Source organism: Triturus cristatus, chromosome 2_2, assembly GCF_964204655.1.
Source record: "Triturus cristatus chromosome 2_2, aTriCri1.1, whole genome shotgun sequence".
In the NCBI taxonomy this organism is placed as follows: domain Eukaryota; kingdom Metazoa; phylum Chordata; class Amphibia; order Caudata; family Salamandridae; genus Triturus; species Triturus cristatus.
This window is the reverse complement of record NC_140582.1, coordinates 206400573-206415473: the sequence shown is the minus strand read 5'-3', so window position 1 is coordinate 206415473 and position 14901 is coordinate 206400573. Positions and strand designations below refer to the sequence as shown.

Here is a 14901-nt window from a genome sequence, read left to right as displayed (position 1 = left end):
CTGATTTTCACTCACCCAGTGGAGGCTGGCAGGGATCGGGGTGGCGGGGCAGGTGAAAAAAAAATAATATTACACTTACCTCTTCACAGCCACCATCTTTCCTCCGTCGTCTCTCCTCAGTTTCTGTTCCTGACAAGTCCTGGAAGCAGAAAGCACACAGGCTTCCCCAGGCCAATCATGACACTGCTGTCACCAGGATGACAGCAGCGTCGTGATTGGTCTGAGCGCCGTTGTGTGGCACTCAGACAGGGACTGGGAGCCTGTGCATGTTCCCCACCCAGTCTGTGTTATACAGCTGGGTGGAGAACATGCTAAGTGTGCATGAAAGTTTGGCCGGTCCAAGACTGCCGGCCAAACCGTCATGCGCACAAGAGAGCGCCCACCACTCCTCCCTCTGCTGTCCGTGACAGCAGCCAAGCCACACCCGCCCCAAAACTGGCTGCAGCACAGAGAGAAATAAAATGATTATAACAGTGTTATTATAATTGTATTTTTCCTATTTTTGTACTGCAGAAAAGCAGTGAGGCGAGGCACCTCCGCCTTAGTGGAGGAGCTGCCGTCACTGCACAGACCTCGCTTCGCTAACCACCTTTTGTTTCTGGCTTACCTTTACTTCCAGTTACTTCTCCCTGCTCTCCTCTCTTTGATATTCCAAGAGCCTTATCGGCGGTGAACGAGGCACTATTTCTTTTTCCTTTTTGTGATTTAATTTAATTTTGAAATAGGTTGCAGAGCATAATGATATCTCTGTTACAATATTCAGCAACACAGCACTAAGCAGTACCCACTGACGAATTAAGTCGCAACAATATCAATATCTTTATCCCTTTAGAAACATGGACATAGAAAAGAGACTAAAAGTAGAGTAGAGCCCAGAGGCAGTGACGATCAATGAGGAGAGCAGTGTTAATGAGTCAGGAATTCAGCAGGGAGAGGTCGCTAGGTCCAACTATTGTCCCTTCAGGTCAACTTGCTGGCTTGTCATGGAGTATATAGTGTGAACAGTTAAAATGCTTCTTACCCCCCAAAGGGCTTAAATACTGCAGCCTGCGTGCAGAGAGTCACAACATGAATGTGGACTAGCTTAAAGAGGTGTGAGCCGAAATACTCTCAAGTGAGTCCCTCTGTAAAAGTCATGCCACGCCGTGAGCCATGCAGAGCTCCAACTATGTGTTCGGGGAGGGTTTTATATCACACGCATGCGGACATGATCTTCACAATTGCTAGTTGTACCTGGCCCTAACCATTTTAGCTGTGGTCCTTTGTAAGTACCCCCTTAACACTCACGTCTAGGGACGCCATCCAGTAATTCCTTTTGGAGGTTCTCCAAAAAGTCAAATCGGGGCCATGCACATTAATTCCCATAGAAATATTTTTATATCCGGCTGAAAGTGACAATTGGACTGATGAATGTGGTTTTGTATATGAAGTCAGTTGAAGGCCGCCAACGTGAACACAATCCTTTAGTTGCTGTAAAACATTATTTATGGGACATTTGACTGTGTACACAGAGACAATACGAGGGCAACCAGAGCTGCTGTTCTAGAGAGCTTGACGACGGAACCCTACAAAATAGGATTTAATTTTACCTGCTTACCTACTCTTTCTGCTCTTTAGTATGTGGAAGCAGTTTTTAAGGTTTCAAAAATTGAGGACCTTATTTATCAGGAGTTTGCGTCATGTTTGCACCATGTAAAGTGGTGCATGTGTGATGCAAACTCTAAAATGTGATTTATTAAGCCTCGCAAAGCCACTTTGCGTGACCGTGAGTGAGTTGATAAATTCATATTACATCAGTATAAAATTCCATAAGGATTCCTCCACATTAATTCATCGAATTGTGTGTTAACGTATAGTTAGTACCGGACGGGTTCATCAGCTCCCATATTTATTACCTTGATAAGTCTCCATATTTCATTTTTGGCTGCACACTCACCAAGAGCAAAGGCACAAAAAAGAGTAAGAAGGAACAAGCGAAAGATAGGAAAACATTTACAAATGGAGAAAGCGGAGATGGAAAAGAACCTCCAGGAGTGAGATAAGGAGAGAGGAAGAGTAGGGTGGTTTGAAGAAAAAGGAATAAGGTGGAATCAAGACTAGGCAGCCATGGGATTTGGCAATGCCAGCATTTGTCAACACTGGCAAGGGCTCCTAAAAAAGAACTTTGGGGTCTATTTATTAAAAAAGTAATGCAGCGCAGAAAGTCTAAGTGCACTGCACTGCATTGCAGGAATGTGCTGAATTTAACACAGTACGAAGCATTCCTGCATTTTCCCCGGCGCTGGTGCCGTTTTGGCAGCCTAGCTTCAACACAGGCACCCTTGCACAGTGGTGTAAGGAACACCTTCCTGCACAAAAACAATTGCTTGAGGAAATGAAGCTATTTCTCCTTGTTTTCCCTCCCCTGGGAAAGTGCAGTATTTTGGCGCATTCCCAGGTCTACTACAATGGTAAATCTGGGACTGTGTCAAAATGTTATGGGTGTTGTGTGGGAACACCGACGCAACGCACATGGAATGCCTTCCCAGGGCAGAGTAATGCAACGCAGCAATTTGCGCTGCATTGCATAACTCCTGATTAACACTGTTACCATGAATACATCACTACATATGGCTCAAAGCCCTGCTGAAGTTCCAGGTGTATATGGAACGAAGATGTTGGCTGGATTTTAACATTTTCTATTTTGAAGAAAAAGAATAAAGGAAATACTTTGAAACTCATTGGAATTGGACTCTTTTCTGGTGCACCTTCTGTTTTTTCGTAAGACCGTATATATTTATATATTGGATGAGGATTGTGAATAATAGAGGTTTAAGGATCTTATTCAAATTTTTTTTATAAACAATGTTTTGAATTTTTTTTAGAATAACAAAACAGTTGACAGACCACCAATAAGGACTATAAGCATCAAAGTAACATAACCTGTGGAGAGCATCCGAGATCGTATCATTCTAAACCATAATGCACTAGCCATTTCCCCCAGACCCTCTGATGTTTCCTGGGAGACCATCTAGACATATAAATCAGTTCCCCACTTTGCCACACCAGTCCATCGCTGCATTACAACTCACCAGGGTCGGGGGAGGGAGGGAACGCCAGTGCATAGCAATGTCTCTTTTAGCAATCATTGTCCAAATACCCAGAAGAGTAAGCTTTTGTTCAAGAATGCCTCTTGGCAAACGGGTCGTGTGGGTTTGGCTCCTGGTTATCAGAAGTGGTAGAAAACACACTTGCCAACATTGGGGGTTAGCTCTGTTGAGAATTGAAAGATGGAGTGCGTGAGAGAACGAGGTGATGGTACAAAGCGAAAGAGCCAGAGTTGTTATGATTCAGGCACAGAATAGACCAGACGGCACAGGAGGGATTAGGTAATTTTGGAATGGAAGGAGCTCAGTCGATGAAGTTGGTGAAAAATAGTGCTTTTGACTGATATATGTAGACTTTCCTTAAAGTTTTGTTAAGAGAGTGCCTATTTTTTTCCTTTAACATTTTACCTTTCTTACTTTTCCTTTATCCCTTTTTCTTCTTTACTTTTAGCTCGCACCTTTTTTCCTCCATGGTCACTTTTATTTTTATATTTTTCTTTCAACTCTTCCATTTCTCAGACGTCAAAGAGCGTACTATTTTGATCCAGTTGTCAAACTGGAGTGTTGCCATTGAACTAATCATTGTTTGCCCATATACTATCATCATACCTTTTTAATGCCTTTGTACAAACCCTGTAGTTTTTTAAAGTTCATAACAAATTTGAATTAGTCAATGTTTTTCAAGTACATGCTTGTACCCAGTCGCTTTGCTCAGGAAGTCTGCACCTAATATGTGTCCCCGGTATGACGAGGAAATGTGCTGGAGTGCATCCCCTAGGAACAATGGGACATATTATCAAGTCAGGCGATAACATTATCGCCGCTTTAGCGGCAGAAAACTGCCGCTAAAACGGCGATAATGGGCTTGATAATATGCTCTATGGAATTCCAATTGAAGCCCATGTTAGATGTGAAGGACTTCTAACATGGGCTTCAATTGGAATTCCATAGAGCATATTATCAAGCCCATTATCGCCGTTTTAGCTGCAGTTTTCTGCCGCTAAAGCGGCGATAATTTTATCGCCTGTCTTGATAATATGCCCCAATATGCGTCTGGAGAGGAGCCAGATTTAAACCCATCGTCCTTTTGCTGAGTTGAAGATATTCTTCTTCTATTTGTGTCTGAACATTCTACCAGTTTGATTCTATATCTTTTCTTTCTCTCAGAATACACACATGGACATAAAACTGGGATGTGCGCCGGCTTTATAGTCATCTTTTGTTCCTGTTAGAGCAGGGATCTCCAACCTTTCCTGTAATGAGAGCTACTTCTGATCGGTGAAAATTGTTGTGAGCTACTGAAGGCCAAGTAACTCGCACCTTGTTACCAGACATCCCCTCACCCAGCTTCATTGACTTTAATCTTAATGTCCATGGAGCCCGATTCTATGGTTTGATCAAAATACTGTGACTAGGGGTAGTTTGATAGGGCTGCCAAGTGCGTCAGTGAGTGCATGGTTTGTGGGAATGTATGAACTAGTGTGTGAATGTATGGGATATATGAATGGAATGACTGAGAGCCTGTGTCATGTGTACTTGTGGCACAGGACATACCTTTCGTCATGTGCGGCATCGTTACACGTACAGCACAAACACACAACCATGTTTTATTAAATGGGAGAAATGTAAAGTGAAGAAAAACATTCTGCAAAAATATTCATGATAAAGGAAAACATTTCTGCACTTGATGGAACATTTTTCTGCACTGTAAATTTCTCCAATTTAAAAACATGGCTGTATTTTTCAGTTATAAATATGGCAACATGTCCACCAGCCACTGGGAACAAGATGCCTGCTGTGTGTAAATGCGAAACTTTGAAATGGGAGGAAATTCAACTAAAGAGTTAATATATATATTTTTTTAAATATATTTGATTAAACTTTTCAGTTTTGTCAACTCTTTGTTGTACAGTCATCACCATACATTGGGAACATGTTTGTTACATCGCATATGCTTTAAGGTTTACATGGTCAATTCAGCCAACATCACAAGTGTGATTTAAGCTCAGTGGGCCTTTTTTGTACATGGTATATCGTGATATCCTGTGCAAGTGTAGGCAGACCACTGTTGATCATAACATACAATTGTTACGTTATTTGTGATTCATGAAGTCCATTAACGGTTCAATGGGAGTAGCAGATTAGTTTGACTAGAACTGAGAAATCAAAAAGAAAAATTAAACATTAAACCACCGGGAGCATCCCACCCAAAGAGTTAACTTTATTTTTATATGCATTACATAAAACTCATCATTTTAGTTTTTCTCCCATGGCAAAGTATCTTCACAAACAGCAGGCATATAGTATCCCAGTGGCTTGAAGACATGGTGCCATATTTATAACAGGAAAATACCGTCATTTATTTAAGTGTGAGGAATTTAAAGTTATGAAACAATTCATAAAACATTAGCTGAAATATGTACATGGAAGTGGAGGAGAGAGGCGTTAGCCTTCCTGGCTTAACGCATCTCTCCTCCACTTCTGAAACGCAAGACTGCACCATATGTACAAGAATGTGGTGCAGCCTTGTGTTTCCCCCTGCAATGGTTCTAAGTGTAGCAACTTCGTGCCAACGTGTCTGTGTGCCGGGGAGAATTGTTTATGTGTAGAAATGTGTCCCTTCCTGCACATAAACAATCCTAGAAATGCCAGTTTGTCACTTTCATGCGTGCTGCTTCATGCAGCACACATGAAAGTGACAAAATGGCATTTTAAAAAAAAGTTTATTTATGTACAGGAATGGACACCTTCAGGTACATAAACAAACAATAGCATTTTGCTTTTTCCATGTGTGCTGTACAAGGCCTCCTGTGTATGTCACCCTTGTACATATGGGGCAGCGTCAAAATGAATGAGTGTTGCGGTGGAACGCCCACCACAACACCCACTGCCCACCCCTTTCACACTAACCATAGCGTGAAAGGGGCCTTATCTGCAAGGCAGCGTTAAGCCACGTTAAGTGGCTTAACGCCAACTTGTACATAAGGCGCAGCCCCTATCGCCACCACAACGTCAATATAGGTGACGTTGTGGTGGCGATAGGGGCTTGTACATATGCCCCTAGCACTTAATTGGCTTAATTTAAAGTAGAAAAAAACAATAAGACAATCTTCCATAGAAACATTATTCTTCATTTTAAATTTCTCCCATTTAAAAGAAAATGACTTTTTCAGTTATAAATATGGCACACTGTCTATCAGCCACTGGGAGCCATATGCTTGCTGTTTGTAAATGTGACACTTTGAAAAGGGAGAAAATTAAAATGAAGAGTTAACTTAATCATTAAGTTAGCTCTACGTTTTAGTTTTCTATCATGTAGAGCATTTAGAAATATCATTTTGTTCTTATACTCCAATAATGAGTTGAGAACAACTTTTATTTAAGAATTGGATGCCTCAGTGCTTCAGTTCTGAACCTCTGTGACCCACATGGGTCTTACATCTGAGTGGAGCACTGCTCATTACGAGGCTTCCCTATCTGCAGCTTGATAATGTAAAATAAACATAGCATTTCCTTAACTTTAAAAGGAAAACAACACTTATTGCAGTTCTTAATTAATCAAATCGAACCCAAAGCTGGGAGCTACTCTGAAGGTTTCTGTTAGATACAGGTAGCTCGCGATTGACAAGTTGAAGACACCAATGTTAGAGCTTTCTGTTAGGGCTTCTTTCACCTCTCTATAGTTTTGTTTGTTTCTATGGTTGTTTGTCTTTTAGAGCCAAGAAGACTTGTAGACAATCGTTCACCTTATAAACAGCAGAACTAGACGTAAACCATTTTTTAGGGCATGGGAAGAGTAAGTGATTTGCAAAGAGTCAAGGGCTGTTGAGTCGAGGCCAGGATTCAAACCCGGTTCTCCAGTTCCAAAGCCAGCAGCTCTAGCGCCTTTGCCGCATTAGCTCAGTGCCATTTATTTATTTACAGACTTTTATTGGTTTTCTGAAACAGCGATACAAACAGCCTCATGGGCATCATAGCGGAGTAGTTGGATAGGGAATATGCGGTACAATTATAATCATTAGCATCCCTGCGGCCGTCCCAGATGGCTACATGTACATGTCTTGCCTGAGTCCCCCAGGAACATACTACTGGATCCCCGCCATTCCCCCCTAGTTACCCTAACATATAGGTCTGTTTGCCTCCATGTCTGTAACAGTCCAAAATGCAGGTTCAAACAAGAAACTCCCAATACCCAACCCACCCCTTATACCTAGGAACCCCAACAAGACCCTCCCCCCACCCTCCCTAGCATGCCGCTAGCCTCTAAAAATATCCATGGAATCTCCCAACTCTCCTGTACCTCCCACCAGAATCCTTGCCTCGCCAACCACAATATAGGCTAGACTGGGAACATCAGGGGGGAACCCTTCCAGGCCCTCACCAGCCTCATCATGCCCCTCCCTCATCAAAAGTCAGCCCCTTCAGGTGGCCTGCGCGCCCTCTGACTCATCAAGAGCCCTTTCTTCATCGTCTGGAGGATGCTTAGTCAGTTCCACCAGTGCCACCCACGCTCGAGCCATTTCCATTGATTTCTCGCTCCCATTCCGCCTAGCCATGGACAGCCTGTAGTTCCCTACACTCTCCGCCCACTTCACAACCTTCCGATGCCAGTACCCAAGAGTAGGTCCCTGCCTTGCCTTCCAATGGGTAATAAGCTCTCCTTTTGCCAGAACTAACCCCAGATCAATGAACTTACTGGTGATTTTGGTCTTAGCCATGTGGGGAAACCCGTGCAGCAAGCAAACCCTTGGTGTTATGGCTATCTCCCTTTACGTCACAGTCGCCAAGGCAGACACCACCCCTCGCCAATAGTCCCCCAGGTGCGGGCAGTCCCAGAACATGTGTAAAAACTGCGCCCTCTCCAAATTACAATGGGGACACGCGGATGACGCCCCAAAATAGTCGTTGATTTTACCAGGTGTTAAGTATGCCCTATGTAAAACATAAAATTGGATTAGTTGAAAGCGCGCATTCCGGGAGCTCTTCCACGCCCTCTCGACAACTTCCCCCCAGAGTTTCTCTTCAATGGGTTCCCCCAAGTCTGCCTCCCATTTGAGTCTCAACGCTGTCAAAGGTTGGCGCAATTAGCTCAGTGCCATTTATGTGGCTACTTACAGACGCCGCAGTCATCGCAACAGTCGCACATGTCGCTCTGCCATTGGCTTTGTGAGAGTTGAACAGTTGTCACAAACTGTGGTTGCATGGTGACTGCAGCCATGATGGAAGGCCTTCAGAATGTGCAGGCTGGAAATAAATTTAAAAAACATACAAACGTGAGATGAAATAATGACCGTGGTTTTTCTAGTAGATAGAGCTTGCAATTTGTTTTGATTTTACAAAAAGATAAACCCAAACATACCATTAAAATGAATTCAAATATATTCTACATTCCACAGAAAGATACTCATGACTTTGCGGTAAGTGAATTACAGTCCATTTTTTTCTAAATAAGTGGTTTCCATTCCCCCAGAACATATTGCAGTTCAACAAGAATTTTTTTCAGTTTCCATATTTTTTTTTAGGGTTAATGCTCCAGTTACTTACCGGTAATCTTCATGTCCGTAGTCCTTGTCACAGCATTTACTTGTGAGGTGATCCCACCTCATTCACAGGACCAATACCAGGGTGAAGGAGTGGCCATGACATAATCCCACCCATTAAGGGTAGGATACGTCATGGCCAAGCCCACCCTTCTTTCTTAAGTACCAAGCAGTTTGAAGCCAGCAGCTCCAGGGAGGGAGGGAGGGCTGTAATGACTGTGACAAGGAGTATGCACTAAGGATAATGAAGATGCTGCTAAGTAACCGGAGCATTATTCCTACATCCTAACGTACTCGTCCCACTCATTTACTTGTGAGGAATACCAAACATGAACTCGCTGAAGAATAACTCCACTCCCTCGTAAATGCCCCAAAACTCAAGTTTTAATAAAGTAAAGCATCAGCGAATCTTACTTCTATAATACAGATAACAAAACTGTAGCCAAAATTTTTTTCTCCTAAACCCACTCCCTGAATTTTGTAGTGTGTTAGGAGGGTATAAGGATTGGCACAGCTTTCGGCTTGACATATTTCTGATAAGGAAAACCCATCAAAGTAAACCCAAGATGCCGCCATTCCTCTTGTCGACCTGCCCTTGGCATTCATTGGTGGAGGAACGTTTGAGGACTCGCAAGCCAATGCAACCGTGTGATAGCATCTATTTATAGGCATGCGCAGCTCAAAGCTTTAGGACCTGACCAAAGGTAACAAAAAGCTGATCAGTTCTTCTGAAACTCCTAGTACAATCTAAGTATGTCAAAACTGCCCTCTTGACATCTAGAGAATGCAGAAGAGATTAATTGGGTGAAAAGGGGGATGGGGAAAGAAGGAAGAAAGATTTCTTATTTCCTATGGCTCAAAGAGGGCACCTTTGTTAGGAAACCTGGGTCAGTTCTCAAAACGATGTCATCCTCCCCAACCTTCAACCCTGGAGGTTTACTAACAAGGAACCTAATTCGCCAATTCTCGGTGCTGATGATATTGCCACCAGGAAAACTATTTTCAGTGTAAGGAATTTAAGCTCTACCATAGGTAAAGGCTCAAAAGGGAAACCCTGGAAGGCTTTCAGGACCAACAGTTAATCTCAAGTAGGAAAGAATGGACGGATCATGGGTGTAGAAATGAAGAAACATTTTAGAAGCGTAGCCACCAGGACTCCATCTTTAGAAAAGCCCCTACCTGGATCTTTGAAGACTTTGATAGCCACGCACTATGCTCTCAGCGTAGTTACTTATAAACCTTTGTTATAACCATCAAAGAGGAGTTGAAGTATAGTGCTAGTAGAATAATCAACTGGGGAGGTCTGCTTTTCTAGTCACCAGATTCAGAAATATTTCCAATGTCTAGAGAATGAGAAAAAAGTGGAAGTACATCTAAACCCCACGCTGGAAGCCAGGTAGTGGTATTTGATCCCAAAAAAGCATTTGATTCGCTGGAATGGCCGTTCCTCATGGAGGTACTGTCCAAAGTTGGACTGCCACACAGATTTATCCAATTAGTCAGGTTGTTATAAACTCAGCCTGTGGCTAGTGTGCAGGTCAATGGTCTTACATCGGACCCTTTGCCTATATATTGCGGCGCCAGGCAGGGGTGCACCCTTTACCCCTTACTATGTGCCCTAGCAATGGACACCCTAGCGAGGGTTTTGCTGGAGCAATTTCTCCATCGAGGGCTCACCTTCACCACTTGCTGGCTTCTGTTATCTATGTATGCCAATTGCATTATATTTGTCAAAAACCCGGCAGATAACATATCCCCCATAGTCTATGAAATAGTTATTTTTTGGAAGACACTCTGGATCTATAAACTAGTCCAAATCTGAGCTATTCCCCCCTTACGGAGTCCACCACTGCCGTGGACCTGTAAACTCCCACCTGGGGAATGATGGACTCAGTTAAATATCTGGGGTGGAGCACCATAGAGATAGGGATTATTCATCTCAACTATGCCCCACTCTTTAAGTGGCTGCGGACGCAGATACATTTCTGGATCAGACTACCCTTGTTCCTTGCTGGAAGGATTGCAGTCCTGAAAAGGGTGGTTCTCCCCAACCCTTCATACCTCTTGGTGAACATATTGATCCTACTCACGCAACACTTTTTCCAGACACTTAGGAGTACATTGCTCAAACTGGTGTGGGCTGGTAAACAGCCTACGATTAGGTGGGATATTCTCACGCTCCCAAATGGCAAGGGGGACTGGAAATACCACACTTTAAAGTATGTTTGGTCGCAGAGGCCATAAACCAAATGACAAGCAACAAGGCCCCTGGACCAGATGGTGTCCCGGACGATCTTTTTAAATCTAATGTGACACTATGGTCAAAACTTCTGGCTCATGTTTTTAATATGGCCTGTAAATGTGGCCTACCTAGATCATGTTCTGAGTCAATCATTGTCCCAGTTTTTAAAAAGGGTAATAGAGGGCATCCAAGTTGCAACAGACCAATCTCCCTTATAGATTCTGCAGTGAAGGTGCTAGGAAGAGTGGTACTCAGTAAACGTACGGTTTGGCTAAACAAAACGAACACACTATCAAACTTGCAATACGGCTTTAGGAAAGGGAGGGGTACCACGGATCAGTGTTTGAATCTGCACCTATTAGTTGGGAAGTATACTATCGCCATTGTTTCTTCCTTGCTGATCTGCATAGGGATCTGACAGCCACAGTGAGATTTGACCAAAGGGGGAATTGTACCCAGGGAATACGCATTATAAATGGAGTTAGGCAGGGTTGAATTTTAGCCCCCCTACTTTTTACCCTATATATTAACAACCTGGACTCAGTTTTAGGGGAAACCAGCAAAGACATTTTGCATGTGGAGGAACAGCTGATCCCAGCCCTACTATATGCAGATGATGCCGCCCTATTAGCCAGAACTGCAGTTGGTTTACAGTGTCTTTTAACTTCCTTTGCCGTTTTTATGAGATCTTTGGATTTAAGTGTAAACTTCTCAAAACTTCACACAATGATAATTGGCTCTAGGCCCAGAAGGCCTAAAACACTCCATTGTAAAGGAAACGAGATCACCAGGGTTACTACATTTCTTACCTAGGTGTCATATTTGACTATAGGGGCACATGGGTCCAGCAAATGATTGCAAAAAGAAATGTATTGGCCAGATCTACATCTGCGGTCCTTGGCTTTGCATGTAGGCCAGGGGCAAAACCAATACAAGCACTGCTAAACATATACGGGGCTTTATGCATTGCTATCGCAAACTATGGCTTGGACATATGGGGTGATCGAGAAGCTAAGGACGTCCAAATAGTTGAAAATACATTTTTAAGAAACTTGCTATCGGTGCCACATTCAACATCGTCATACATAGTTCATCAAGAGACCGAGGTAGGTTTTGTGGCTGACCTAATCGGAATGAAACCTTTACTTAAATGGATAGCAACTTGGATAAATCCTGAACTTGAAATGAACCGCGAAAATTTGCAAGATTGTCTAGCTTTAGACCGAGCAAGTAGTATCCCTAGGTTGAGCTATGTGAAAAGGCTGGCAGTGCAATTAGGATGGCCTGAATTATTTAACTCTCCGGATAATTTAGTGAAGGGAGATATGCAGTGGGCCAAGAAATCTTACCTATATGTGGCACTTATGGCAAGAGAGGCCAGGAATCTGGTAAAACCAACGGTACGTGCCCATCAATTGTTAAAAACCTCTTGTGTAATTGAACACTATTTAAATGTCGTGACCAACTCGAATCATTGCTTCCTCTTAGTAAGATTTAGGCTGAATCAGTTACATTTTTTACTTGCCGAATCTCAGGGATGGAGAAGGGAGGACGACTAGGGTGTCTGTACATGTGATAACTTTTCCACCCAGGACACATTGCGCTTTGTTTTGTTCTGTGAGCATTTTTTGCACAGTCGGAAATTTTATATTTTTCCAATTTTAAAGGGCAAAGGATTTTTACAAGCGAAACCAGCGCTTATATATTTACAGATGCTGACGAATGTCTGGGCCATTTTAACATAGCGAGTTTTTTAACAGCAGTAGTTAGAATAAGGAGAAAAAAAGTGAGAGTGACACCCATGATCTAGAACATAACAATTAGTATTTTTTTTTAATAATTGTTTTTAAAGTTGTATTTTAATTGTTTGTTTACCTTGATTATGTAACCTGTGTATTATTCTTGGTGTTAGCTTACATCATATTATTGTTTTTAACATTTTTATTCTGTATAATGCTTTTATGATTTTAATTAACCGAATAAAGTGATTTTTACTGACTGACTGGTCGCCTAGGCTAAATACCTGCAGCACTGGTTCCACCTGGACGATTGGCTTCTGGTGGCTAGATTCGAACAGGAATAGTTACAATGATTGAAACTGATGGAGAACTGTCTGAAAGCTCTTGTGCTAGAGTATTTTTCTCTTTGAAGATTCGATAAAGCTTCTCTTCTAGTTCAGGATCAGACAGTTTAACCCCCTCAAATGGTATTCGCAGGGTTGCATTTTGCTGTGCATAATCAGTGTGCCAGTCTCTTATGAAAACATTTCTCCTCACAGTAATGGTTGCACATTCTGATAAGTTTTCTGCTCTCACAACATCCAAATAGTTCTCGGATAAAAATTCAGTTTGTTTTTCCAGACTCAATAAGAGCAGAACAACCTTCTCCCTCGTGAACAGCTTTGGAAAGTTGCTTGAAATCTAAATGCATTGATTGATTCATATATATTCCATACATTCCAGTCTGCAAAGCTGAAATTGTCCCTGTATAATCCTTGTTTAGCGCGGAATCAGTCTCTTTATCAGAGGAGTCCTCAATCATACTTTAGTTGGGCATCGAAGTGGACTCCACTACTGTTAACCAATAAATCTACTCACACAGATGAAGGAAACTTCTTGTCAACACCCTCCAATGGATAAAGCTTAGACATGAAGCGATGCATAATGAAGTTGTCTGGATTCCTCCATTTCTTTGAACTGCATCCCAGATATGCTGATGAATGATCAAGGCTGCAGTCTCCAGCAGTAGAGGTTGTACATTTTCATAGAACAGGTTCTGTAGAAGTGGAAGACCTGCCAGATGGAGGGTTGCTCGTTTAGATCGTACTCTGGAGGGGATTTCAGTAAGAATCTCCGTATCAGTGTATTTGGCTCTTGGATCAGTAGACTTAGATAATTTCTCCTCCTCATCATCACCACTTCCAGAAGAGGGGATGTCCATACATCTTTTGTCTGGATTCGTAGGGCCTTCTTGGATACCCAGTAAAGTCTGCAGAATTGTTTTCTTAACTCTCCCCGTAAAAGAAGTATATTCAGTGTCAGAGGCTCTCTTGGATTTCTTTCTAATCGGAGACCTAGAATCATCAGAGGAGGATTCTAAATGCTGCGATTTCTTATGCTTTTTACCCATAATGGCAAGTCACAGGTGAGGAAATCCAGGAAAGGAATTGCTAAATATTAGTCTTCAAGAAGGTATAGCCGTTTTAGTCTAAATGAAATTTCATTACATCCAGCACTCCTTTAAATACCCTTAAAAGGGTGTTGAAAGAAAATGAACGTAGGGAAATGTGCACTAACTATTTTAATGGAGCTTGTGTATTGCATCCTCAAATCAGGAAATGTAGAAACCCATAAAAGAGCAAGTAGCGGTCACGCCGCATACAGCAACCAGTACAAGGAGGAGGCCCGTAGGATCCATCCTCGAAGAACTCTGTTTGCTCAAGGAAGGTACGCCACAGCTGCGCTCCACCAACCTGTGAGCAACAGGGAAGGGTGCGAATGGGCCCGCAACCAGAAGGACAACCACATGCCTTCTGTTTGGAGTGGCGCTCCCTCCTTGCAAAGACTTCTCACCAAGGCCCGGCAAGGCAAGATCATAAAGGCAAGATCATGCCCAACACTCGTAAACCCCATGCCCGGGAGCGAACCCGTTCCAATCCTCCTGGATTTGGGGATGCAGTGCACACAACGAAATTCGTTTTATTAATTTATATGTTAACTTACCTGTAAACCTCCGTAATCCATAGTTTACTACCCCCCACCCTGCCCCTCCCCCTTCCCACCTCACCGCCCTGCAGTTACTCCTACTACCGACCGCGGCTGCTCCGATTGGTTGGAATAAAACATGTTGCTAAGAAGCTGAACTGTTTCACTGACTTCTGGTACGATATGTAAAGAAGTGGTTCTGTCGGGAGGGTGACAATTCCTTTGTTCAATGTATGTATGTATTGCTTTATTTACAGTTATATGCATTGATATGTATACATAATATTCATACAATACAATCATAATTTTTGACCAAAAATGTTGTCTTT

The 14901-nt window shown here is 42.6% G+C and overlaps 1 protein-coding gene across 1 annotated transcript in view; it reads right to left on the bottom strand.

The window, feature by feature from the left end:
• PLAC8 (placenta associated 8) overlaps positions 1–14901 on the bottom strand; it is a 50734-nt gene that overhangs the window by 26480 nt on the left and 9353 nt on the right. Inside the window, exon 2 of the mRNA XM_085641190.1 lies at positions 8202–8330. Within this exon, the coding sequence (XP_085497316.1) occupies positions 8202–8304 (103 nt within the window). The 5' untranslated portion in view covers positions 8305–8330. The remainder of the gene's footprint in view (positions 1–8201; positions 8331–14901) is intronic.